Source organism: Acomys russatus, chromosome 26 (assembly GCF_903995435.1).
Source record: "Acomys russatus chromosome 26, mAcoRus1.1, whole genome shotgun sequence".
Classification (NCBI taxonomy): Eukaryota; Metazoa; Chordata; class Mammalia; order Rodentia; family Muridae; genus Acomys; species Acomys russatus.
Window position 1 is genome coordinate 16,402,569 of NC_067162.1, and position 24,402 is coordinate 16,426,970.

General features: G+C 44.8%; 1 protein-coding gene across 2 annotated transcripts in view; it reads right to left on the reverse strand.

Moving 5' to 3' along the window:
* Positions 1-23,996, reverse strand: part of Tox3 (TOX high mobility group box family member 3) — a 104,837-nt gene extending 80,841 nt beyond the window's left edge. For both annotated transcript variants that reach the window (XM_051168696.1, XM_051168695.1), the window contains exon 1: positions 23,677-23,996. In XM_051168696.1, the coding sequence (XP_051024653.1) occupies positions 23,677-23,763 (87 nt within the window). In that variant the 5' untranslated portion in view covers positions 23,764-23,996. The remainder of the gene's footprint in view (positions 1-23,676) is intronic.
* Positions 23,997-24,402: the final 406 nt, after the last annotated feature.

Sequence of the window (24,402 nt, forward strand, 5' to 3'; positions counted from 1 at the left end):
CACAGGTGGAACAGTGGGTAAAGAATGTGCCACCCAAGCCTGACAACCCGAGTTCGGTTCCCTGGGAGCACATAAAGCTAGACAGAGGGAACAGACTTCCGGAGGTTGTCGTCTGGCCTCTACATGTACACCATGGCATGTGCACTCCCCCCACACATCATATACACACACAATAATAATAACTGATTTTTTTTTTTTTTTAAATCTCATGTCAGTGGAGAACAGATTTTTCTGCAAACATGATGTTATGGACTTTTTCCTTCAACGCCTTTATGATGTTAAGATTATAGATAAATAAATCTGGTGAGGGCCTTCACTTCTCTCAGCCCATCGATGTGAATAAAAAACAAATGTGCATTTTTACTCAGAAAGGAAAATGTGCGCATTGTAAATGGAAAAGCAACAAGGCAAAGGCAAAGCCATCTATCTCATTCTAGCTGACTACCAGCTGCAGGGGCGACTGTGGCTGAGACCTGCGTTGTGCTCCCCAAGCCCCTCTCCCTGTAGCACAAGCACTGCATTTAAAAAAAAAAAAAAAAAAAAAAGCCAAGATTAGCAAGTGGTAGGTGTTAAAGACATGTTAGCACCAAACAGAGCTCCTCGCTGGTGTAGTAAGAGGCTAAGAGGGAAATGAAAATGTGTCTGTGTGAGTCAGTGTGCTTTAAAAAACACACTGCACTTCAAAACCAAGCCAGGTCCTACTGACAGTAGAAACTTAGTACTGTGCAGCGTCCTCCAGTTCTACAGCATTTCCGGCAGCCTCTCCTTCTTTGGTAGATGTTTGGGATCACACAGCGCCTTAAATATCAGTGCCGTAAGTCCACAAGGCTCCTGGACATGCTTCATTTTAGATGTAGTCTGCTACATGGCTTGGCTGTGGTTAGTCCCCTCCGGACTTAGGTTAAAGTGTGCCTGCCAGAGAGTGAAGGTGTTGGTAGGAAAGGCCATTGATGGTTCCCAGGGCCCCCCAAGCCCTGGAGTGATTTAATGTCTTTCTTGTGAGAATGGCTTAGTTCTCTCCAGACTGGACTCCTTCCTACAGAAACGACTGGTTCCTGCAAGAGAGGGCTCTTCCTCGGCACACTTCTCCTCCTAGTCACAGATGCTTCGTTTGCACACACACACACACACACACACACACACACACACACACACACACACACACTCACTCACTCACTTCCCTTCCATCCCCTGACTTGAGCTGAAGCAGATCATAGCCTTCACTGGGAGCAACTGCTCGACCTTTGCTCAATCTAGCTACTGACATCAAAAGCCAAAACAAAGCGTTTTTCTATGTCAGTTACCTAGTCTTACATGTTCTACTGTAGCAATAGAAAAATCAACTAAGGAGAGGCCCGAGGACCCATTGCCCTGTCGATGGCCATGTGTGACGACATCACCATTATCAGCAGGTAGACTACGTGCAAAGTTCCAGTGGGTACAATTGTCTCCTCAAGGGACCCTGATCCCTCCAGACATCTTGAGAGTCTTCAGGACACTGAGACTTGAACTGGGATACAGGATCATAGCAGCAGCATCACTTGGGAATTTGGCAGAAATGTCAACTTTTGGACCCACTCAAATCTACAGAATCAGAAACTCTTCTGTGTTCCAGCTTCTGCCATCTAGATTTTATAACCCCATTGGGCCTCAAGAAGGTTCTAAAGAAAAGTCTGGTATAAGAGGCACAAAGGGACACAAGAGGTGGAACCAGCCTGATGGCTTTAAAGTCCTGACCTACCCCTCCCTAATCTATGATTCTGTTGGTTCTCATTGAACCACAGTCAGGCCTCTATTCCTCTCCTGTTGCTTGGGACATCCATAGGATGTTGAAGATTAAATGTATTAATATATACAGTGTACTTGAAAGAGTTGCTAGATACATTCTACAAATATTAATAGCATTTCATGTAACATAACGAAAGCTTTTTACCACCTTCATTCGTCAACATGAATCTCAGGGGCCTTGACTCCTAATGAGTTAGAACTCTGGCTCTACTTTAGCCACTGTAGGCAAATGAGCCACAAGATATATGCAATCCTTACAGCTTCCAATTAGGAGTAATTGGTTTTTTTAAGTTATCTGAACAAGGTAGTGTACATCTGAATGCAAGCATATAGAGAGATGGAGGCAAGAGGGTCAGGAGTTAGGGCCAGAACGTCCTGGACAGACTCTACTACACTGTGAGTTCAAAGCCAGCCTCAGCTACATGAGACCCTGTCTCAAAAATAGAAACAGAAATTAAAATTAAATATGAGAAATAGACTAGAAATCAAAAAGCCTGGTTCCCATCTTGTAGAAAGGCTCACATCTAAGGAAGCAAATAACTCAAAGGCTTCAGGAAGTCCCTGAAACTGACCAAATTCACCAGGCCTTCCACTCTCTAAGCATATATAAGCAGTAAGTACGGATGAGAGAGACTCTTCGGCAAGCTGGGCTGCCTGGAAGATGTTCAGACAAGACAATGCCATCTACAAGAGGCAGAGATCTGCTGAGCTACCAAAGAGGCTTAAGTGGACCGAGCCACCTGGAAAGGATAATCTCCAGCCGGTTGTGCTGCTTGCAAGCTGTACAGTGCACTTGAGGTTTCTAGTTTTCATGAGATGTCACCCATGCTGAGGTGGGCTTTGGTGATGCAGCTCTCTTTGAGTTACTGTTGTCTGACTAGTGACTTCTCACTCATATTCCTGTAAGTAACCCCAATAAAACTCATTGGTTCACCAATTTGGACTTTGGTGGCGTCTGTTACTTGGGTATGCTGTTGTTTCCCCATCTAGGGTGAATAGAGACATGTGTCCACATCTCCCCCAAGAACAGTGTCACACATTTCCAATTATCATAGGGAATATTATCTTACGAATCCTAAGTGTGGTTCAAAGCTTACTTTTCTGTCATTCATTCTTGCATTGCAGACATATCTAGAATGCCTCCTTTAGAGACAGTCCTAGGCTCCGGGGGATAAACTAAGGACCAAAGGAGACAAGACTCTCTCCTTGAGGTTACCTTCAGCCCAGGGGAATCAAATAAACAAACAAACAAACAAATAAATAAATAAATAAATAAAAGAGTATGTTGCCTCAGAGAAAAGTGAAACAGGGAAACGGTTGAAACGCACAAGGCGAAAGGGAAAGGATTCTATTTGAGATAGGTTGGTCCCTGAGAAACGGACTTTGAAGGAAAGATCTGAAGATGTGGGAAAACAGGGTTAGGGACAGAGGAAAATAAGCCAAGGGTCTGAAGGGGAGTGTGGAACATTTCCAAGTGATGGGAACAAAAATGAGTAGGTGTCCAAAGGCAGAAAAGTCACAGGTGGTCGACACTAAATGAAGGCCACACAGGACTGCCAGGGAAGGGGAGAGGAGCCCTGAGCAAGAGGGAGTGCACCTGACTGCTAGGCCTGAAGACCAGATACCTCCACCTAGCTGTCTCACTCCTGTTCAAGTAGGCAAATGCAAGGCAACTGAAGGCCCCTCCTTCCACAATCCCAGCCCCATCTCTAGATGCCTTGGCCAGCTAAGACAGACACTGGATCAAACAATGAAAGGCGAGACTTGCCTCAGTTTATCTAGAGGAATTTAATGTACTGCACGCTAATATTCTATTTCACTAGAATATTTGTGTTTATGAAGACATTGTAATGAATGATACTTTTTTTTTAGTTCATGAAAATTTCAACATGAAAGAACTCTGAATTCCTATTTTGAAATCCATTGTGCCATTTTTATTCTGCCTGTATTTTAATATAGCATCAATATTTAACTACTCATTAAATGAAGTGTGACTTTTATAGTGAAAATGTCAGTCTTTGCAGTTCATTAAATTCATTTAAAGTATAGCTATTTGATTTTTTTTTTCCTGGAAGAATAAAAGGACTATGCGCTGAAGGCATAAACTTTAAATTTAAGCATGTGTTTTCTTTAAAATTAACATTCAGGATCTGTGACATTATTCATGAGACTGAGGGACTGTTTGCATTTTCCTGCATTTACTTAGTGACTGTCGTCTTTTATAGAGTATAGAGCTGTTTATCACAGTTGGATATGACCAGTGGAATGTCACTGTGGACATTAAGATGTCATAAGCGATTATGAATCTCTGGAATTCTGCATGTAGTATTAAAAAAACATTATCTTGAACTATGGGCACCAGAAAAAAATAAACCCTGGAAGATATGAAATTTAATAACTCGCAGAATCCAATAGAGCCTAAAAATGGTCTATTTCAGTTTTAAAAAATAATTCTGATAAGACATTCGACGGCCTGAAAGAAATGGATATATTAAAATGGAATTTGAAGAATGCATTCAAATGAATTTTTTAGATGCTTGCAATTCCTTCTTCCTAAAATTACCGTGATTTACATGGTGAAGCAGTAAGTGCAAATGACTTCCAATCACCACGGGTACATGTGCATGGTGATACAGCCTCCTAATGAGGATGGAGAAGATGCTCGCACTCACTAGACAGGACTAAAGGAAACGCACACTTGCATACCCTCTTCACCCATGGAAAGCAAAAATGGGGACAGCTCTTAGCAGAACATGGCCACTCCTTCTCTTCCTTTACCAGCCCCTCACTCATGCCCACCCCTCGCTACCTTTTGAAATGGAAACCTGAGCAGCACACATGAATCACAGGGAGTTTTTAATCTCCTTTTAAAGAGAAAGCCTGGCCCTGGCCGCGTGCCAGTAATGCAGCTAATGCAGAGGCTGAGGCAGTATAGCTGGTTTTCCAGACCAGCCTGGGCTACATAGAAAGACTATCAAAACAAAACAAAACAAAGAAACAAAAAAAACAAAAACCGACAAAGGAGGCGGAGAAGAAAAAGGAGGAAGGAAGAGGAGAAGGGATGGGGCTGATCTTTGTACCAAGACACGAACTTTCAAAATCTCCGCCATCTTTTCCAACTCTACGCTCTGAGCCCCCACATTGAGCCTTCTGACCATAGCATGATGCGCTCTCCTCTCCCTGACCTATTCACTCCAATGTTGTCTTCACACTATGGTAAAAAATCATTCAGGAAGTCTCCAAAGCTGGAATAGTAATCACAAAAGGAAAAATATCCTACTTTGTTCTATTCTCATTTCAAAATCTTACAAAATAAAACAAAGCAAGATAAATGTATAAACCCTGATAACTCCACGCTGCAGTGTCCTACACGCTACGGTCAATCAGAGGCAGCAGATAACAGGAGCTGTGATTCCTTCTAAAGGAGGTATAAGTTGGTGGCTGTTTGGAGGGTGTCCATACACACACACACACACACACACACACACACACACACACACACAGTGAAGATATGCTTAATTTGTGGGGGATGTCATTGTCTTCTTTCTCTTTTACTCTTTTCTCTGTAATCTGTCTACTGTCGAGGAAATAGAAAACTTATCTGGAGTCCAAAGTACCTACCAAAATTATTGAGGTCAAAGAGCACAGATGAAAGAGGCACCTGAACACTTGCTAAAAGAGTATGTTTAGACAACAGTAACTACACCAGCTACACACAAGGCCTCACACAAAGGCAAACACTGATCTCTATCAATGGCTACTGTCAAGCACATATGAACTGATCTCACCAATTCTTTGCTATCATAGATAATGGTGGCATCAACTATGAAGGCCATCACCAAGGGAAGGCTTTTCTCATGACTGTACTGTTTTGTAGCCTCTGGAAGTCCACACACGTCATATGGATCACGCGTAAGCATTCATGTTCTTCCAACATTTCCCAATATTTTATGTTCTTGGTCCATGCACTCTATATATCTTATAATTCTGCCAGACTGTTTACATTGCCCTATAGTTACTTTTTATAAGAATTTCCCACTGCTTGTAAGTCCTTCGCCAACACTCTCGCTGGCTTAAGTGGTCTTATATTTTTATACCTAAGCCTGTAGTTTCCCAAGTTTAATTACCCCAGAACAATCTGGTCCTCAAAAAGCAACTAAAAGAGGAGGGCACACCCCCCCCCCCCATAAATCTATTCATCAGGATTCCACCAGGCCCGGCATGTCTAGGGAAAGCTTCAATAATCAGCGGGAAAATGAGCTGCAGAAACTCAAAGAGAATGGAATAGCCAAGGCAGATTAGGAAGCCAGGAGATGAGGCCACACTGAATTAAACATTCTTAAGCAGACTTACATACATAATGAATTGGTCAATTCTGTCCCATGTTTCTGAAAGAGATTACCCTTTGCCAAGCCAAATGAGTGTTCAAGGATGGTAGCTCAGATGGGTTCCTGAACAAAATAAGTGTTAATCACTTTATCTCCCACAATCTTTTTTTTTTTTTAAGAAGAAGAAGAGCAACTTTTCATTTCTATAAAGCCTTGAAATCATCCCCTGGTGGGGGGCCGGGGTAGTGGGCTGAGGGCTGGTTAGAGGATGCTGACAAAGAAGCCCCTGAAAGGGGGGATTTCCTGACAATAAACCCTGATCAGAGGCAGAGAGGGAACATTGTTGTCTTCAGCACTCCCCTTTCCTCTGCGAATTCCAGGCATAGTAGAGAGGGGAGGGTCACAGAGCCCAGGGCTTGGGAAGGAGCTACCAGGTATTCTAGGCAACTAACTTCTTGGGCGACTGTGGACCACTACAATGCTTCTTGGAATTTGTTCCTTTAGATGCATTGTTTCCAGGCTTGCTTAAGACACCCTGTCAACTGTTCCCAAAGGTGTACAAGTAGCTAATAAAGCCAGTAAAGTGAAGAACCCTAAATCATTACTGGAAAATTTTACACCTAGTTATATACTGAGATTCGCCTGAAAATGCTGGGCACACTGCACCAAGCAGAAAACAAAGTACATGTGGCCAATGCTCCTGAAAACTCATAGGTGGAAGTGGCTACATTACCTCCTGAATTTCAGAGCTCTCCATGCCAAACACAGTGGCCATTCCACATATTTCTGAATAGTGAGTGAAGTAAACCAAGATTGCTGCTCTTTCAGGTTTGTGTGATTCTTAAAGTAAGAAAAGGAACAGCAGTAACTAATAGACACATGGGAAGCCAAACATGCAATTCATCAACTCACACGCTGATGCTAAAAAGAAATGTGCAGGAAATTACAATCCAGGCTATGATGGTCTTACCTACTATTCAGCTATAATCAGTACACAGACTCTTCATCCAAAATAGCTTTGTGATTTAGTTCAAGCATGTGTGTGTATGTATATATATATATATATATATGTATATATATATATATATATATATAGAGAGAGAGAGAGAGAGAGAGAGAGAGAGAGAGAGAGAGAGAGAGAGGGGTGGGCCCTAACTGAGTCAATTCCCAGTCGATAGACAAATTGCATTTCCTTGAGTGAACACAGACTTTCTCTTCCTTGGTCCACTCTATTTGCACAGCTTTGTAAACCCAAGAGATATTTTTATTAACCCAGAGAGATTCCCAGAGAGAAAGAAGAAAGGAAACGTTTGGTAAATGTCAAGACAAACTTAGATTATTTTAGCCGGTCCAGGAGCCTCCATCCCTGGTGACCACATTGTGAGAATGAGCAGAGGCCTTCTTAGCTATTCTGGGGCACAGACAGTGATGGAGCCTCCTTTTCTCCTTCAGACACTAAAAAGATACCTGCCCTGTGCACTAATAAATTCCCTTTCTAACAATGAATAACTCATACTGGTTTGTGTTTTTGAATGACAATCCCAGAAAGTTTTCCCCCCAAAAAAGTCTTAAAAACAAAACAAAACAGTGGTTCCAACCAGATGTTTGACGGTGTCTAAAGAGAGGCCTAACCTCCAATAGGTGGAGGCCAGGGATGCTACTGAACACTACTGTACACCCAAAGAACTGCCTGTCCCAACTATCGAAACTGCTCAGGATGAGAGACCTGTCCAAATAAACAAGAACACAGTTTCATATGTTAGTGCTCATGATGAAAATCCTCCAAATGGTTCCAAAAAACCTTGGGATACGGTGAGACCATGAGTCTCCCACGGTCTGTACTAGCTTTCATCCGCATGTGAAAACCCTGAGCTAATGTTAGCCTGATGATAATGTCTTAGAATAATAATGATGACAGCAGTTAACATCAATAGAACGCTCCATAAGAGCTATAGCCCCTATTCCAATGATCCTGTGCTGTAAATACTAGTGGTTGTCTGTAGATGTGAATGGCCTGATCACACAGTAATCCGTGTTCCTAGGAAGTTAAGTGCTTCGGGGCAGGAGAAAAATCTGTTGTGCTCACCATTGATTGCCCAGATCTACCAAGTAAAATCCTGAGAGGTTCAGGGGGATGCCAGAATCACAGGTAGAGGGCTGAATCCTGGCTCCGCTGGCAGCTGGTGTGGATCTGTAGCCAGCCTCACACCCTCCAGCATCCCATTGACTCTCTGGAGTCAATGAAACCCATTAGAGTTCTCAGGTCTCACCTTTGATAAGCAGAACCAAGAACCACCTAAGGAGGGAGTCAGGCTCTTTTCCAAAGTTATCAAGGTCAAGTTTTCCAATTTTCAGAAAGCTGATTAAACAAAACACCCGCCTCCCGGCCCAACAATGGTTAAGTACATTTGCATTACCCATGAGTCACTTGAAAGCAATCTAAGCATGACTGGCTACAGAACAGGTTAACTCTTTCTCTTCAATTAACACCTGGTACCCATTGGACACGATGCCTGAAGCCCAGGGCAGCCCTTTCTCAAAGGGAAACTCTCTGGCCCTTTGGGAGCCCATTTTTATATCATTTTATTCATGTGTAGATCTATCAACAGTTCATAATGGAACCCCAACGACAGGCCCATCTTAGCATGGTCTTTAGGTAGGGTAGCAATTACGCAGTGTGGTCTACTCTCAGGGATTAATCCCTCCTGGGTAATGTGAAGGCTCAAACATGAAAGATTCCTCAGCGAAGGGACACAAATTTCTGCATTTTTACCATGCCAGTAGAGGCTAGATTTCTGAAGGAAACACCTAGTAAGAACCTTCTGGCAAATGTCAAACACTAAGGAGGAATGGAGAGAGCGTGCTTCTCTTGTTTTACACCACCGAAACGGGAGACTTAAGTCCCTTTTCTGGTGGGGAAATTTGATTTTCGAAGGATGTAAGTGTCCTTGACATTAAACAAACATGTTTCAGCTGCACTTGTAGGCGCTTCAACTATTTACCTGCATGATTGAGTTTCAAAAAGGGAGGTGGTACTTTTAAGAATCGAAGCAAAGAAAAGTAAAGTCATGACTCTAATAAAAAGTGCTAGAGAGATGGCTCGGCGGTCAAGACTCTTGTTCTTACAGTGGATTTGAGTTTGGTTCCCAGCACACACGTGGTGGCTCACAACCATCCATAACTCCAGTTCCAGGGAATCTGACTCCATCTTCAGACTTGTGACGATAGCAGGTACACACATGGTGCACATGTATGACATTCAGGCAGAGCACTCATATACATGAAAAATAAATTGATTTTTTTTTAAAAAAAAAAAAAAAGAGAAACTGATAAAATCTAAACAGGTGGCCAATAGCAAAGTGTCTCCTAGCACCCTGAACAGCTATTTCATAGATCTCCTGTTTGATTCCAACTGCTCAGCAGCCAAGTAAAGAGAGAAATAAAAATGTCAAGGATAATACACCCCTAAGACAAAACAAAGTGAAATCTCTCCAGATCCCCCTGTTAAAAAGTCTTCTAGGAAGAGTCTCTGTTGAGTCATCCTAAGGACTTGAAGAGATACAGTGAGCCACATTCTAAGCCAAGCAATGAAGGAGGTTCAAGAGCTTAGTTCACACAAATTACCTCAAGGCGAAAGTGAACCCTGACCAGGGCACAGTAATAAAGGGCTCACCATTGGTAGTGGCAGTTCTAGAGTCTGGCAGAAGCTCCTCACTGAATTGGTTATCTGAACAAGAGGACACAACACATCTTCGCACCACTGCTAGTTCTTGAAACAGACGTTTGAAAACTAAGTAAACAAATAAGGTCTGAGCAGCAGAGGTGCCAAGATGACCATTTCTGAGAAGAAACTGGAGGACACAGATTCTGAGGCAATAATTGCATAATGGCATAATTTATCACCAGAGGGGGGAAAAAAGTTCTCAGAACATCGAATTCTGGTGGTTTGGAAATTCTGTTTGGTGGCTGTAACTCAACCAATGAAATCTCGTTTGTCATCAAATCTCCTTAGCAAATGCTGACCTAACCTCACGCCTTCTAAAGATGTCACTCTGTCGTTCTCTAAATCTTTAGCGTCCATCCCTTTCTGGCATCTCATTAGTCTAACAGGTTGCCTTCACCTTGACCTGAGGTCCCTCTGCTTTGTCCGCACCTTGAACCTTCCCCAAGCTCCACCCTCGCAGGCATGCAGGCTTGAGTGAGCACAGGCAGCAGGAAGAATGCTGACCACAGCCACCTCCCATCTTGTGTTTCCTGGAAGCTCTAGCATTTTCACAGTACCTGAAGAAGAGAAGCCAGATGTCCAAAGCAGTGTTGTCATGACCACGGTGCTTTCTATAAATCTATGGTTGAGAAGCCATAAAAAGCCAGCCAGCAGCTCCTGGTACATGATTTGTCATCACTAACAATCAGAAACTTACAACAAAGTCAGGAATGGAGAAGGCATTTGAAAAAGCATTACCACAGACAGAGCAAGGATATTTAGCCACCAAGAAAGTTACTTTCTGTAAACAACTGGGATTGCAGGCAGAAGGAAAATAGCTATTTCAAATTAATATTTTAAAACAATCAGCATGTCTGAGCAAGGTGGGGCATTATAAAGGCAACATAGGCAATCCCGGCTTGTGGTGCTGCGATGACATTAACAGTGACTAGGACTTAGGCAGGTAAGAAAATTCGCCAGCTACTTGCTAAGGAATTTGAAAGACTGGCTTACTCTAATAAGATTGCTATTAAACACGAAACGTTTTCGACGCCAAGTTGAAAACACAGCAGTTTACTCTGTTGGCCAATGTTCCCTGTAGCTAGTACGCATACTGGGTTAACAAAAGCGGTACTTAAGTCAGTGCTTACAAACACCGTAGTTGTAAACGTACTAAATAGTTATCACACAGCATAGCAATGTAGGGTTGCCATATGCAACAAGGTGGCCAGTATTCCACTGTGGAAAGGTGTTGATTTATTCAATACCACAGATAGGTGACTCCGGGGGGGGGGGTGGGGGTTGGGGGGCGAGGTGCAACTGAAAAGGAAGTGTTGCAGTGAACCAATGCAGCACCAGAAGTGTTTCTAGAATAACAATAGCCTAGACTATCCTTGTGAGGGTTAGATAACAAGTGTAACACAGATTAGGCTGGAGAGAAAGAAGGGGGGAGGAAGAGAAGAAGAGGGGGGAAGGAAGGAGGGAAGACAGGTGCGCGAATGAGTATGGGGAGCCAGAGAGGAATAGAAGGCCATGTCAGAGATACAGATCTGAGACTTGAAGTAGAGTGCAGAAGGGTCATAGTTCTGCATACCTTCATGGCCATGCCCTTGCACAGCGTAATTCTGTCTCTCTGTCAATCATAAACAAAACCATCTCCTCTCCCCTAGAATCCGGGCTAGCCCAGGGACTCACTCTGGCCCACGGAATATGATAGAGGGTGTTACGTGACATTTCTCAGGCAGGCTTCTAGCCCTCTTATATAGTCCATGCTTTCTCAGGAAGCTACCATGAGCCCAAAGCATCACACTGTAGTAGGGGACAGCATGGCAAAAAAACAAGGTCTCCAAACTGACAGCCAGCTGCCCTCCAGAGGCAAAGTGTCCTGGCAATCCTATAGTGACTACACAGAAGAAAGCCCAGAGGAAAAGAAAAGCTCCCCTGCTGAGATCGCTAACTTACAGACCCGTAAGCCAGAGTATGCTTAGAAATGGTTTGTTGGACTGGAGAGATGACTCAGAGGTTAAGAGCACAGTCTGTTCTTCCAAAGGTCCTGAGTTCAATTCCCAGAAACCACATGGTGGCTCACAACTATCTTCAATGAGATCCTGTGCCCTCTTCGGGCATGCAGGCACACATGTAGGCAGAATATGGTATAAATTTTAAAAGAAAATTTTTTAAAGAAATGGTTTGTTACACAGCCACAGCTAACTAATACAAACATCAGAACGGGGCCAACAGCAGGCCCAAAATAAGATCCCTACAAAAAAGATTTGTGGATTTGTTTGGTTTGTTTGTTTGTTTATTTGTTTTTAATCACAAAAGACAAATAAAAACAAAGCCAAGTTTGAGAGGAACTGTCACGGTCTCTGGGAAGATGAGAAAAATCAGTAGACAGGTGACAAAGAAGCAGCCATCAGAAGCATCCAGATATACAACAGCAGGATCTAGGAATGTGGGAAGAAGGGGAGACACAGAGGGCCAAGGATAGACACGGGAGTGTCCCCACTATCATACATAGAATGCTGGGGCTTAGAATACTAGGTTCCCTGGAAGTGGCATTCCACGTCCTTGCAGGAATAAGGAATTTGACATGGCAGTGAAAGCTCACTGAAGGAGATGTTTCCACCAGTAACTTGGTGAAGAAGAGAACTGGTCCATGATGGGCGGGTAGAGGTAAGAAGAGGAGTCTGGGTGGGACTCCAGGTAAAGATTGCTTGTGTGAACAACTATTCAGAGAAAAGATGTCTGAGAAGGAGCCAACAGAGCTGGTTGGGTAGAAACCAGGGCAACCAACACATCCGGCAGTCAAGGTGAAGGGAAAGGACCCATGGATTAAAAGAGGTCAAGGGACATTCGGGTCTGGAGGCTTCTGGAGAAAGGGATGTCTGGCAGGTAGGTGAAGACAGGAGTCAGCAGCAAACTGGGTTTGATCAACATTTTTCCTACATTTAGGCTTCAAAGACATCGAGTGGAAAGGGGTTCCGGCTCAGACCTTTGTCACCTACGCTGGGACTTGAGACACAGCACTATAAAACTTAGAAGATATATTTTGAAAAGAGGGGCTAGTGTGGGCCTGAAATTAAAATGAGGAGGACATAATGATTTGCGGCGTCTGCAAAGAAAAAACATAAATCGTTGGGTATTTTAAGCAGGCCCCAAATAAAATGTCCAAACTGAAGAAAAGACTAAAGAGTCATTCATCTTGGCACAGTGCAGCCCTCACCAAAGGCTTTCTAAGAAGGAAATGGCCACAAAAACGTGCATAAAAACTAGACCACTGCACACAATCTCAACTTAGAAAATAGACCCAAGGAGTAGTGGGTGTAGGACCTCACCAGAAACTCTTGCCCACATACCTCCTAATCCCCATGTCTCCTCATGCACCTTACTCCATCCAGAGTAATAGTTGGAGGTGTTTAGCTTGGCCCCATGGCCAGCTGCAGGACAGATGCGTGCCTGGGAAATCCATTCGTCACAGGGGGCATCTAACTCAGTCTGGCCAGTGAGCTATGAGCAAAGTACTTGCACAGCAGCTTCTGACCTCCTTTGGCCTCCTCCCACCTGTTGGCCTGACCACTGGCAGCTCAACCTTGAACTAGGAATACAAGACTCCCATTGGCTAGAGCACCCTGGTCCTCCAGCATGCACGAAGTCTCGGAACACCCCTGGGCTACTTCCTTCTAGACTTGATCAGGGAAGTAAAGGTTTAGCTCACTTAATCCATTACTACACAGGTTTTCCTTTGGCACTTTGGTTGTTCTATACCATGCAAGCCGAATCCTGATACGTTCTCCCCGTGGCCTGCACGGAGGTTGCCCTCTCCTTGGTCATTTCTTGGCCAAGCTGGATAAAGATCAGTTCCTCCCATCCCTGTGCTTGACTTGTTGCTACCTCAGCAAGATCCACCATCAAGTCCCTTGCTCTGTTCCTGCCATGAACGCATAAAATGGTGATCTAGAAAATTATAAGATCTGAATGTAAAAGCTCTGAAGCAAATCACTGAGTGTCTAGCATGTGGTGAGTCCAACACATGTACAGTCAAAGATTAGACTATAGCCATATTTGTTCAACAGCATTTTTATTTGTGTCCTTTTCATGCCTTGTCGCATTTTCTTAAGTGTGCCAAGTGCGGTTCACAAATCCCAGCTTTGAGGGGTTCAAATGCAGTGGGAGGAAGTAAACCAGAATAAACAGCAACGCAGGCAACGAAGTTACACACTAGGAATAAAATTATACAGACTAACTGGGGTCCTAAGCAGGAGCATGGGGACAGTGTATTTTAGATACTAGGGTATTCTCAGTCGTTAGGCCATACTGGAAGGTGACATTTGGGCACCAAGGGGTTGAGGAAGTGAAGATCTGTGAGGAAACGGTTCTAGACACAGCACGATGGGTTGAGGGCTGGTGCGGTAGGGACACAGAAAGCAAGGAGTAAGGGGAAGCAGTGAAACAGAATTAGGCAAGCATAGATCCTGGCCTTGCCAATCAGTGCTCACCCCACGTCAATGTCCATCCCTCTACCTGACTTTGGGGGTGTCTCTTCCTCCTTCTCTATCATCTTTTCTCCTCAAATATATGTACAAACGAGCAACACAAAGCCAGCTATCTCCCTTTCCTTCTCGGTGGTTAACAAGCCTTCGTGTAAGGCTGAGCTCCCCTTTAACCCTCCACACCGACCCACTGCGCATCACTTAACATCACTCCCATGGGTTCGCATTCTCCCCCACCCCCCACCCCCGTTTTTCCTCAGACATTCCCAGATGCTGCCTTGAAAATACACTCTCATTAGTATCCCCGCCAAGTTACTCGCATGCCCATAAACACATGTGCATATGCGCATGTGAATGTTCTCACACACATGCATGCATGCGCCCTTCACTCTATTACTACCTACTACATGGAAGCAGCTTGGGCCCTTCACCGGACATTCTCGTCCTCCACAACCTTGTCTTAAGAAACCACTTCTCACACTCCAGGAAGATAAGAATCCATCTCCATGCTGATCCTGTGGGGCCAACCTATGCAAGCTTCTAAAAGGACTTTTGCCCGTGTTTATGTCCAGGCAACACATCCTACCTGGGATTCTCTCATCCTCTCCTCTCCTCTAAGGTCATATTTTACCCACTTATCTGCTCTAAGCCTGAGAGCCCCCATGAGCTCTCTCCCGCCTCACTGCATAGTTGCCTGTAGAACCTTCTTCCCCCTTGTACTCTCAGGGCTCCTTTATAATCACCATCAGCCTAGAACCTCCATCTTACAAATACCTACACACACACACACACACACACACACACACACACACACACACGCTTCATTAACACCTCCCCCAGCCAAACTAGAGACCTCTAGAAGGCAAGCCACATCTAATCTCGGCTCATAGCAAGAAGTTTATACCTAATACAAATAGCCACGGTGTGTGTGTGTGCGTGTGTGTGTGTGTGTGTGTGTGTGTGTATGTGTGTGTGTGTGTGTACGTATACATAAATGCCTCTGTGTGTGTGTGTGTACATATATATTAATGCCTGTGTGTGTGTGTGTGTGTGTGTGTGTGTGTGTGTGCATTAAATAAGCACAGGCCCATTCTTGTTTCCAGAAAGAATGATCATCAACAGAGAGATGAAGATCCTCGGAAGTCTTCCCGTGCCTCCAGCATCATGTGGGATGGCATATACACAGATGCTTATTTCCACCCTATCGATACTCGATTCCTATCTTGTGATAGCAGCACTTAGCTTTTTTCTCACCAGAATCAGGAAGGCTCCCCAACTCTTCAACCACGATCCCTAGGGCAACCATGATAAGTGAGTCCCCTCCTGAGATAGCACATGACCATGGGCCTTGGGACAGAGTCTATGGAAGGAGACTTGCTCTCATCAGGAGCCACTGATGGACATCGTCACACTACCTGAAATCAGACCAGCTGACTTTAAAAGCCAAAGAGATGAAGGCAGAAGTAATGAGTAAGTCTTTGGTGTCCTTTCAGACTCTGGATCTAGCTATGCCTGAAACCTGACCGACAATCCCAGCTGGCTGGCTTTCTCTCACTTGCAACCCAAAGCATTTTTAAATAATGTAATTATTTTAATCATGTCTCCACTAAACATTTTTACTAGAATTTTTTTTTAAAATAAGCCAAACAAAAACAACAAGTTCTTCATTAAAGAAGCAGACACATGGGGTGAGGGGTGGGGGGGGCGGGGGGGATGGGGGAACGGGAGGGGGTGGGGGCGGCGGCAGGGATCTGCTGGACCTAGTCTCTAATGGGTCAGATTTTCTAGATTTTGCTCCCATCCTTCTTCTCTAGAAGGAAAACAACTTCTAGAAAAGCGCACATGTGTTGTAAAGGTTCACAAGACCCCTCAGCATTTGCACCTCTGTCACTTTACTACTTCCTACAAGAGTTTTAAGGAAACTATGGGATCTGTATCATTTGAGAACAAATCCTTCACCCACTACAAACCAGCTGCAGGAGTCAGCAGGGAAGTCTCACACTCTAATACAGTTACTCATTCTAAATCAATTTTAAATCAGCTTGAATAATCGCACCCCCCCCCATCATCATCCTCCTTAGTACAATTCTTCCACATAAACAATTTTCCTCATAAAGACATCGGAATAGAAGGGCCCAGCTTCAGATCTAGTCGCTCTCAAAGTGTAAGGCTTACATTACTCAAGTATGTGAAATCCCAGTGTGTCTTGATACTGACCTATTTGTTTAATTTCTGGATTATCAGAACATTCAAATCATTCTTTAATAAGCAGGGCAAAATTAAATTAGGATTAAGGAGCATGCTCTAATACCTGATACGTCTTGCGTAATCATGGAATACACTTTACGAGACCATGGCCTCCCTGAGGAAAGATTAAGGACACAAACCTAGGAAACAAAATGATCTACCACCCCAGGAGAAGATTAAAAATATCAGAAGCTCAGGGACACCTTGAATAAAAGCCTCTACTATTTACTTTTAAGTATAATTTTTGTTCCTTTTCCAAGTGACCCTAATATATCTTCAAAAAATATTTGAATTTATAAGCATACTGAGCAAAAATTGCTTTGCTTTAACAACCAGTTTGAAAGTGATTCTGAGACACTTAAAAACACCATTTCTATCTCATAGCAGTCCAACGTAAAAGTACACATCTTTCTCGGAAGAAAATGAAATGTCTTCCTTCATAAATGGCTGGTAGTAGTTTAAGTTACCTCAAACTGTACATCACTTCCAACTACTAATAACTACTTAAAAGTGTTTCCTCCCAAATAACTACCAAAGGTATAAGGATGGGTCAGTACACTGACAGAAAGCCTGTAACTAGTCTATTTTTCCCCACAATTATTATAGTAAAGAATTGGCTAGGGTCCAGATACAAGTGAGTATATACCATTTGACTCTTTCTGCTTCTGAGTTAACTCACTCATCATGATCAATTCTAGTTCAATCCATTTGTCCACAGATTTAGGGTAGATCTGAGCCCAGGGGTCCTGTGCAAACTATGGCACCAGCCAAGGACAATACGTGCAGTAAACTTCGAACCCCTACCCAGATCTACCCAATGGACAGGGCATTCTTCACAACTGAGTGAAGAGTGGGGTCTGACTTCTACATGAACTCTAGTGCCCCATACTTGACCATGGCCCCTGGATGGGGAGGCCTGGTGGCACTCAGAGGAAGAATAGCAGGCTACCAAGAAGAGACTTGATACCCTATGAGCATATACAGGGGGAGGAGGTCCCCCTCAGTCACAGTCATAGGGGAAGGGAGTAAGGGGAAAATGGGAGGGGGGAAGAATGGGAAGATACAAGGGATGGGATAACAATTGAGATGTAATATGAATAAGTTAATAAAATACATTAAAAACATTAAAAAAAAAAAAAAAGAATTGGCTCAGTGGTCAAAGGTGTTTGTCACACACAATGTTCCTTACTTGGGTCTCACATGGTTAAGGGAGCAAATCAACTCTCACAAGTTGTCCTCTGTTCACAACATGGACATGCACACACACACACACACACACACACACACACACACACACACACACAAACACACACACTTTTCTAAATTATGAATTTGGTAGGATTTCCAAATAAGCATACCTCCATACGGTACTTTCTAAATGGCAGCCTCACTAACTGAAAGGTTGTGTTTAAAAAAAAAGAAGTAGTTTATCAGCTCTCCAGTAAGGGCTATCTTCTACTGCCTGCCTCACTCTGGAAGACATCAACTCTTGTTTCCTTCACTTTCTGCGATATCACAAAGACTCCAGTTTTGGTTCCTGGCTCCCAACTCCTCTTGAACCCCCAACACATGTGTTGGCGGGAATGTTCCCCCAGAATATATGTCATCAGCGTTATCTTTCCTTTAAAACTAGCCTATGAATCAGAATCTCTAGGAGTAAAGTCCAAAAGTTTGCATTCTAACAAGTCCCCCAAGTTCTCGTGTGTGTAAAGACTGAGAAATAGCGCTCCATAAATGGTCATGACCCCCCCACCTCCCCACCCTCCACTCCCGCTCCTATCACCTCTCCTACCTGACAAACCAAGCAACACACTTGGTCTGTAACTTCTCCACTGACAGTAACCTTATTTCACCTAGTTTCTGGATGATGCCTTGCTTGGTTGATGGGATCTCCTTGTAACTGAGAGCCTTCAAACTCCAAGCCTCCCAACACCTGAGAGGAATACTGAGGGCTGGCAGAGCCCAGCAGGAAGTAGAGAAGCTCACAGACTGTGTTTGACACATGTTACCCTCAGAAGTGCTTCCAGAAGATGCCTCGTCACAGACTCGCTGTTACCAAATTTGTGACTATTTTTTTTTCCCTCTTTCTTTTTCAAGACAGGGTCTTTCTGTGTTAGCCTTGGCTGTCCTGGACTCGCTTTGTAGACCAGGCTGGCCTCGAACTCAAAGCAATCTGCCTGACTTTGCCTCCTGAGTGCTGGGATTAAAGGCATGCTGGAAGCTATATTTATATGCAAAGTTTTTAGAAACAGTCTACTAATTGAGGGTATTTTATTTATTTATTTATTTATTTACTTACTTATTTTAAATACTGTGGTGATTAAATAAAGTAACTCCTCAAGTGGATTCAGCTTCCAGCTGAGTCTGTGCCCCGAAAGAGATGGCACAGAAACAGCAACATACCTGAACCCTGTGACCACATATATCCATTGGCTTCACCTACAATCCCTCAGATTGATTTTCTTTGCTTAACTATGTGCTTGTCCCTACTGAACACAGGGTTCAGCTCAGTACCGCACTATTTGGAGTGACCGAATGGAGAGTGTGTAGGCCTCTAGTTTGTGACCACTGGGCCTACTGTACTCCTTCGTCACCATAGGCCAGACCGCTGGGACTGCAAGTTTCTCAATGGCTTGTAAAAATACTTAAAGTTGTGTATGTGTGTAGAGGGGGAGCATGTTATGTAGACATAATTAAATGTCTACAAAATATAGACATATGTCAATTGATCAACGTGAACCTAGCCACACTGTCATACGACATGAAATTCAAGGCATGGCTGGTGTTAAGGTCTGATACGATGGAGAGGGTTTCCCAGACCAACTTCCATTCTGCCCAAAGTCTAGTCAACTTACAGCTATCACAATACCCAGGTCTTTGACCATGTACACTCTAGTACTACACAGATCACGTTTGCTGGACAGAGGGGTAAAATGCCCCATGTAATTGAACATAAACTACAAATGACTTAAAAAAAAAAAAATCTTGGAGTGCCATTCCACTTAGGAATCTGTCTAAGACCAACGTTGCAAAGCAACATGAAAATAGACTTTGAAGCTCCCATGCTATTATTTTAATTATTCAACTCACCGTCAACTTTTATAACTGTGGATATTTCACGTGAGACTCCAGATTATTATTCTTTTCAGAAGAGAACTGAAAAATGTGGATTACAGGGCCCAAATATCACCATGGTGATACTACAGGAGCAAATGCTGAGCTAGTCTATGCCTTTAAATGGGTGGTGCTTTCTGCTTGGCCACAAACCCTGTGCTCCTGCAAGTCTGCTGTCCTGTCCTCTGCTGCCCTGTTCTCTGCTGCCTGTCCCTATGGATCGCTGGGTGTATCGCCACTGCTATGGAATCTTTACAAAACCTATTTCTCTCCCATAATATGGCTTCAACATCTCATTTTAAGACCTGTCATGGCAGGATATGGAAATATCGTAATGTGTTTTCAGAAATTCAACAGCCTCGCACTCCGGATGCTAGAAATGAAGTGACGAACTTCATGTCGGGGTAAGATATCGATCTAGGAAATATCCGTCAAAAACCCCTCTCGATAACTCTTCCATTTGAAAACATGGTCCCCAGGAAGAGACACAGGGAACAAATCAGCCTTCATTCTCTCTTACCTTTCAAGCCTGCCAAGGTAGAGGCCCAGTAAGATGGAATCATAGGATAAACAACAGAAGGTCCTAAATAAGATGATCACACAGAAATGAGAAAGTAAGGCTTAGGGCTGAGGCCTTAATCTGCCTAAATGTAAGAAGGTAATAACCCTATTTTGAAAAGGAAAGAAAAAGCCGAAAGTATTAAGCAAATCGCCTACTGTGTGATTTTTTTTTCTTAACCTCACACCCATGTTAGATGCATGATCTTATTTTGGGACAGCACACTTAAAACAACTTCATTGTAATTGATATTTTATGCATTATTTTCCTGCTGGTAAAATAACAACTGAACCCAAGGGGGAATTCCAGATTTGTCAGTGGGTTGCCAACTCACTTGAACAGCAATAATGACTTTTTTTTTCCTTTTTTTGAAATACAGATTTTTTTAGTTCAATTTGCTAGTCACATCATAAGAAAGAAATTTTCAAACAGTGGATCAAAATTAAAATGGAAATTAGTCCTTAGAAAATAGACACGGCTTTAAGTTTATACATCAGTGGCTGACTCATGAATTATTAACTGATTTTAATGATCCTGGCTATATTTTATTTGAAGTTATTCTCCTACTTGCAATGACTTCTGAACCCTCCTAACTCTTTCATCCATTTTCCATAGACAGTATACTTTCATGAGTGATGACATTTAAAAAAAAAAAAAAAAAAAAAAGGACCCATATACTCACAGAATGTAGAGATAATACACTCACATATAATTTATACAAAGGACTCTGGTCATTTGTTAAAAGGAGAGTGAATGGAACCCTATTATTCACGGTTTATAAATAAATGTTAAGATAAGCACTAGCATTCCCCTTGTGAAACCCCGGCACCGAGAGTTCAATTTCTTCTCAAGTTTCCCAGATGGTCATTAAAACAAGAAAAGGCAGAAACATACTTTTTTTTTTTTTTTTTTTTTTTTTTTTTTTTTTTTTTTGTAATCCATCATTTCTCACTCAAAGAGATAATACAAGTCTTAGAAAGCCAGGCCTTAAGAGAGATGAATAATTCCAGGTACTTTCAGATGAAAGAAACGCATGTCTTTGGACGCTGTTTTACGCCGTCAATAAATCTACCCTGAGCGGCAACAAGCTCCACTCGAGATGCAAGTTAGCTGTGAAGCAAACGCAGTAAACCTTTAATTAGCGCTTGCTGATCTGTTCTCACAAAGTTAATACTTCCTCTTCTGTTATATTCTCCGTACAAAGATAAATTGCTGGGGGGGAAAAAAACTGTGTTCCCCCACACACATAATGCAGAAATTAAGAATATAGAAACACTATATTTGTACTGTGGCTTGGGTCTAAAGGTACTTACATCTTTACCTGCAAACAATTCAAGGCGGACACACCTTAGAATGAATACAATTTGACTCCTCCCAATGCTTAGTGCTGATCCCAACTTTTACAAGTTGGGTCCCCACAGCCTTTCCTACCATCACACTGTTGATTTTACTAAGAACATTTCAGGGTCATCACAGGACTCAGAGAGGGGGCACCAAATACTCCCCCACCCACCCACCCCTGCCCCTGCTAAAGTTGACAGGGCATCTAGACAAATACTGTCTGATTTCAAGCTTTACATAGGGTCACTGAAATAAGCTTCTGGGTTTAAATAGACTCAAAATAACCCTTCTCAGAAAATGAAAGCAGATACACACAAAACACCCACAATTTCCTCAGTCCCTGGAAGCCCTCGGGATCTCAGTGAGCAGGGATCTGCCAGGTATGGCAGCGACTTGCTTAATACAATAGGTTTCTATCTGCATGTCATTCGAGTGTTGCTGATCTTAAATCAGAGAAAGAAGTAGTTACAGTAGACCAAGGTAATGGCTTCCAAAAATAAGAGCATGCCCAGTTTACAGAGGGCTGCATAGGCGGGCTGAGCTCCAAGGAGACAAGTAATACCCCTCCGGAACAATTAGGCGGATTTTCAGAAACACCACATACTTAATTAGGCTGCCTAAGTCCCTGACTGAGCGTACATGGGGGACTTTTTAAAGCATTTAATAACCTGAGTAAATCCAAAATCTGACGACAGGAACCGATCCTTTACTCCGCCTCCAGCCTTCCTTCGGCCTCTTCTTGCCTTGCTTTTGACGCTTAAGGCACTCATCGCAGATTTTGGAGTGTAAATAGGTACCACCACCGCTGGACTAAAATCACTCCATCCTATAGTTACTGGAAGGGCCCCGAGTGCCTGGTTCAGGGCTGCCCACCACGCCACGGAATCGAGCCAGTGAGACTCCATTGATCTTTTGCAAACTTTAGCACTGAAGTTGGGAAGGGACTGTAACAATAAGGAATAAGACCTTCATTAGCGAGGGGCACCGCCAACTGTCCGGACTCCAGATACAATCCCTCCTCTTCCTGCTATTTATTCATTAGTTTTGTATTGCACCTTTCTTTCAGCTGCCTCGGTATTTCCTCCTCCGTTATCCAAGCAATCATAAACAAACTAGGATTTGAAAGAAAAGTCGGAGGGGAGGGAGGAGTGGGGGGAGGGGGGGAAGGGGAAAAGAAAAAGACATTGAAAACGCGTAGGGCCCTCTCTCTGAATCTCGCCCTCTCAGGGTTCTGTCTCAGAGCTCTGTGTGGTGGGAGCATCAGGAAAGAGAGACAACCGGCCCTGGGGAAGCCCACTGACTGCGTCCGAGGTTCGCCTATGGCTACCTGAATCGCTAGCTCCTGTAAGTTAGTGCGGCAAGAGGTGTGGAAGACGGGGTGGCCTGGGGCATGGTGTGGAGCTACAACTCTGAGCTCCATGAAAGAAAAAGAAAAAGAAAAACTTAACCTGCCCCCGCAAAATAATAATAATAATAATAATAATAATAATAATAATAAAATAAAATAAGAGCAGCCACTTGCGCTAACTCCAGAGAGACCTTCCTCTGGTAGACCAAAACACCCTAGGGGAAGGGAAATAAGAGGCACCTGCTAGGGTCCTACAACTTAAGGCTTCCAAGACCCAGACCCGGGACGGGCACTCTGTAAAGTTTGTTCCTCGTTTTCCAGGAGCATCTGGGACGATCTCCTGACTGGGTGGGTGAGGTGAGATAGGCTACAGGGAGGAGGATGAGATCTGGACCCCCTACGTAGCGTGCCCCCCCTCCCCATGTACACACATAGTAGGGGTGCTGCAATCGTGTTTACCAATAACATGAACAAAGAATCACACAGGAGTCTCAGCTCAGTCCCGGGACTTCGCTTCACACAGCTTTGGAGGAGCGGGGGAGGGGACCAGGAGGGCAGAGGGAGCGCCAGCAGAGGGACAAAAAGGTGGGTAGGAAGGAGAGCGAAAGAGAAGACTAGTAGAGTTGGTCAGAGACGAAGGCGCACCGAGAAACCAAAGGGTGGGAAGGAAAGATGGGAAAGAAAGTGCAGCAGGCTAGGAGGGACGCGGGAAGCGCCCGGGATAGAGAGGTGGCCCCCGCCCCCGGCCCGGTCACCTTGCTGTAGCCGTAGTACCCCAGGCACTGCGCGAAGTCCAGGCTGGCGGGGTCCCCGGCCGCCGCGGGGTAAAACCTCACATCCATGCCGGGGCCGGGGGCTTGGGGCCGGGACTGGAGCTCGCCGAGGCCGCTACCCGCCTCCTCGCGGCCGCACGATCCACCCTCAGGGACGCCCGGCCGGGGGCGCCCGGGAACAGCGCGCGGCCCGTGGGGCTAGAGAGACGTCGCGCGGGGGCCGCCGACGAGCCCGGGAGCTTCGGCCGCGGCACACAAAGGCGCGGCCACGCGAGCCGCGGGAGAGCGGGAGGCAGCTCGGGGAACGCGCCCCACCGGGGCACGGAAGCTGGCTGCGCGCGGGCCGGGCGCCCGGGGCGCGGGGCGCAGCGCGGGGGGCCCGGGGCGGCTGGCGAGCTCAGGTGCGCGGCGAAGCTGGGACGGCGGCGGCGGCGGCGGCGGCGGCGGCGGCGGCGGCGGCTGGCCCCGCTCCTCCTCCCCGGGCGGACTGAGCGGAGGAGCCGCTGAGACAAGGGGCCCGGCCCCTCCCCTACCGCTCCCCCTCCTGCCGCCGCCGGTCCCCTCCCCGCGCTGCCGCCGCTCCGCCCCTCCCACCGCGGGCAGCTGGCGCGCCGCCCGCCCCGCCGGTGCGCTCGGCCGCCGACCGCCTCCGGGCTCGCGCCCCGCCCTGTGGCCCGTGCAGCCGGGACCACCGCGCGCCCCTATCCC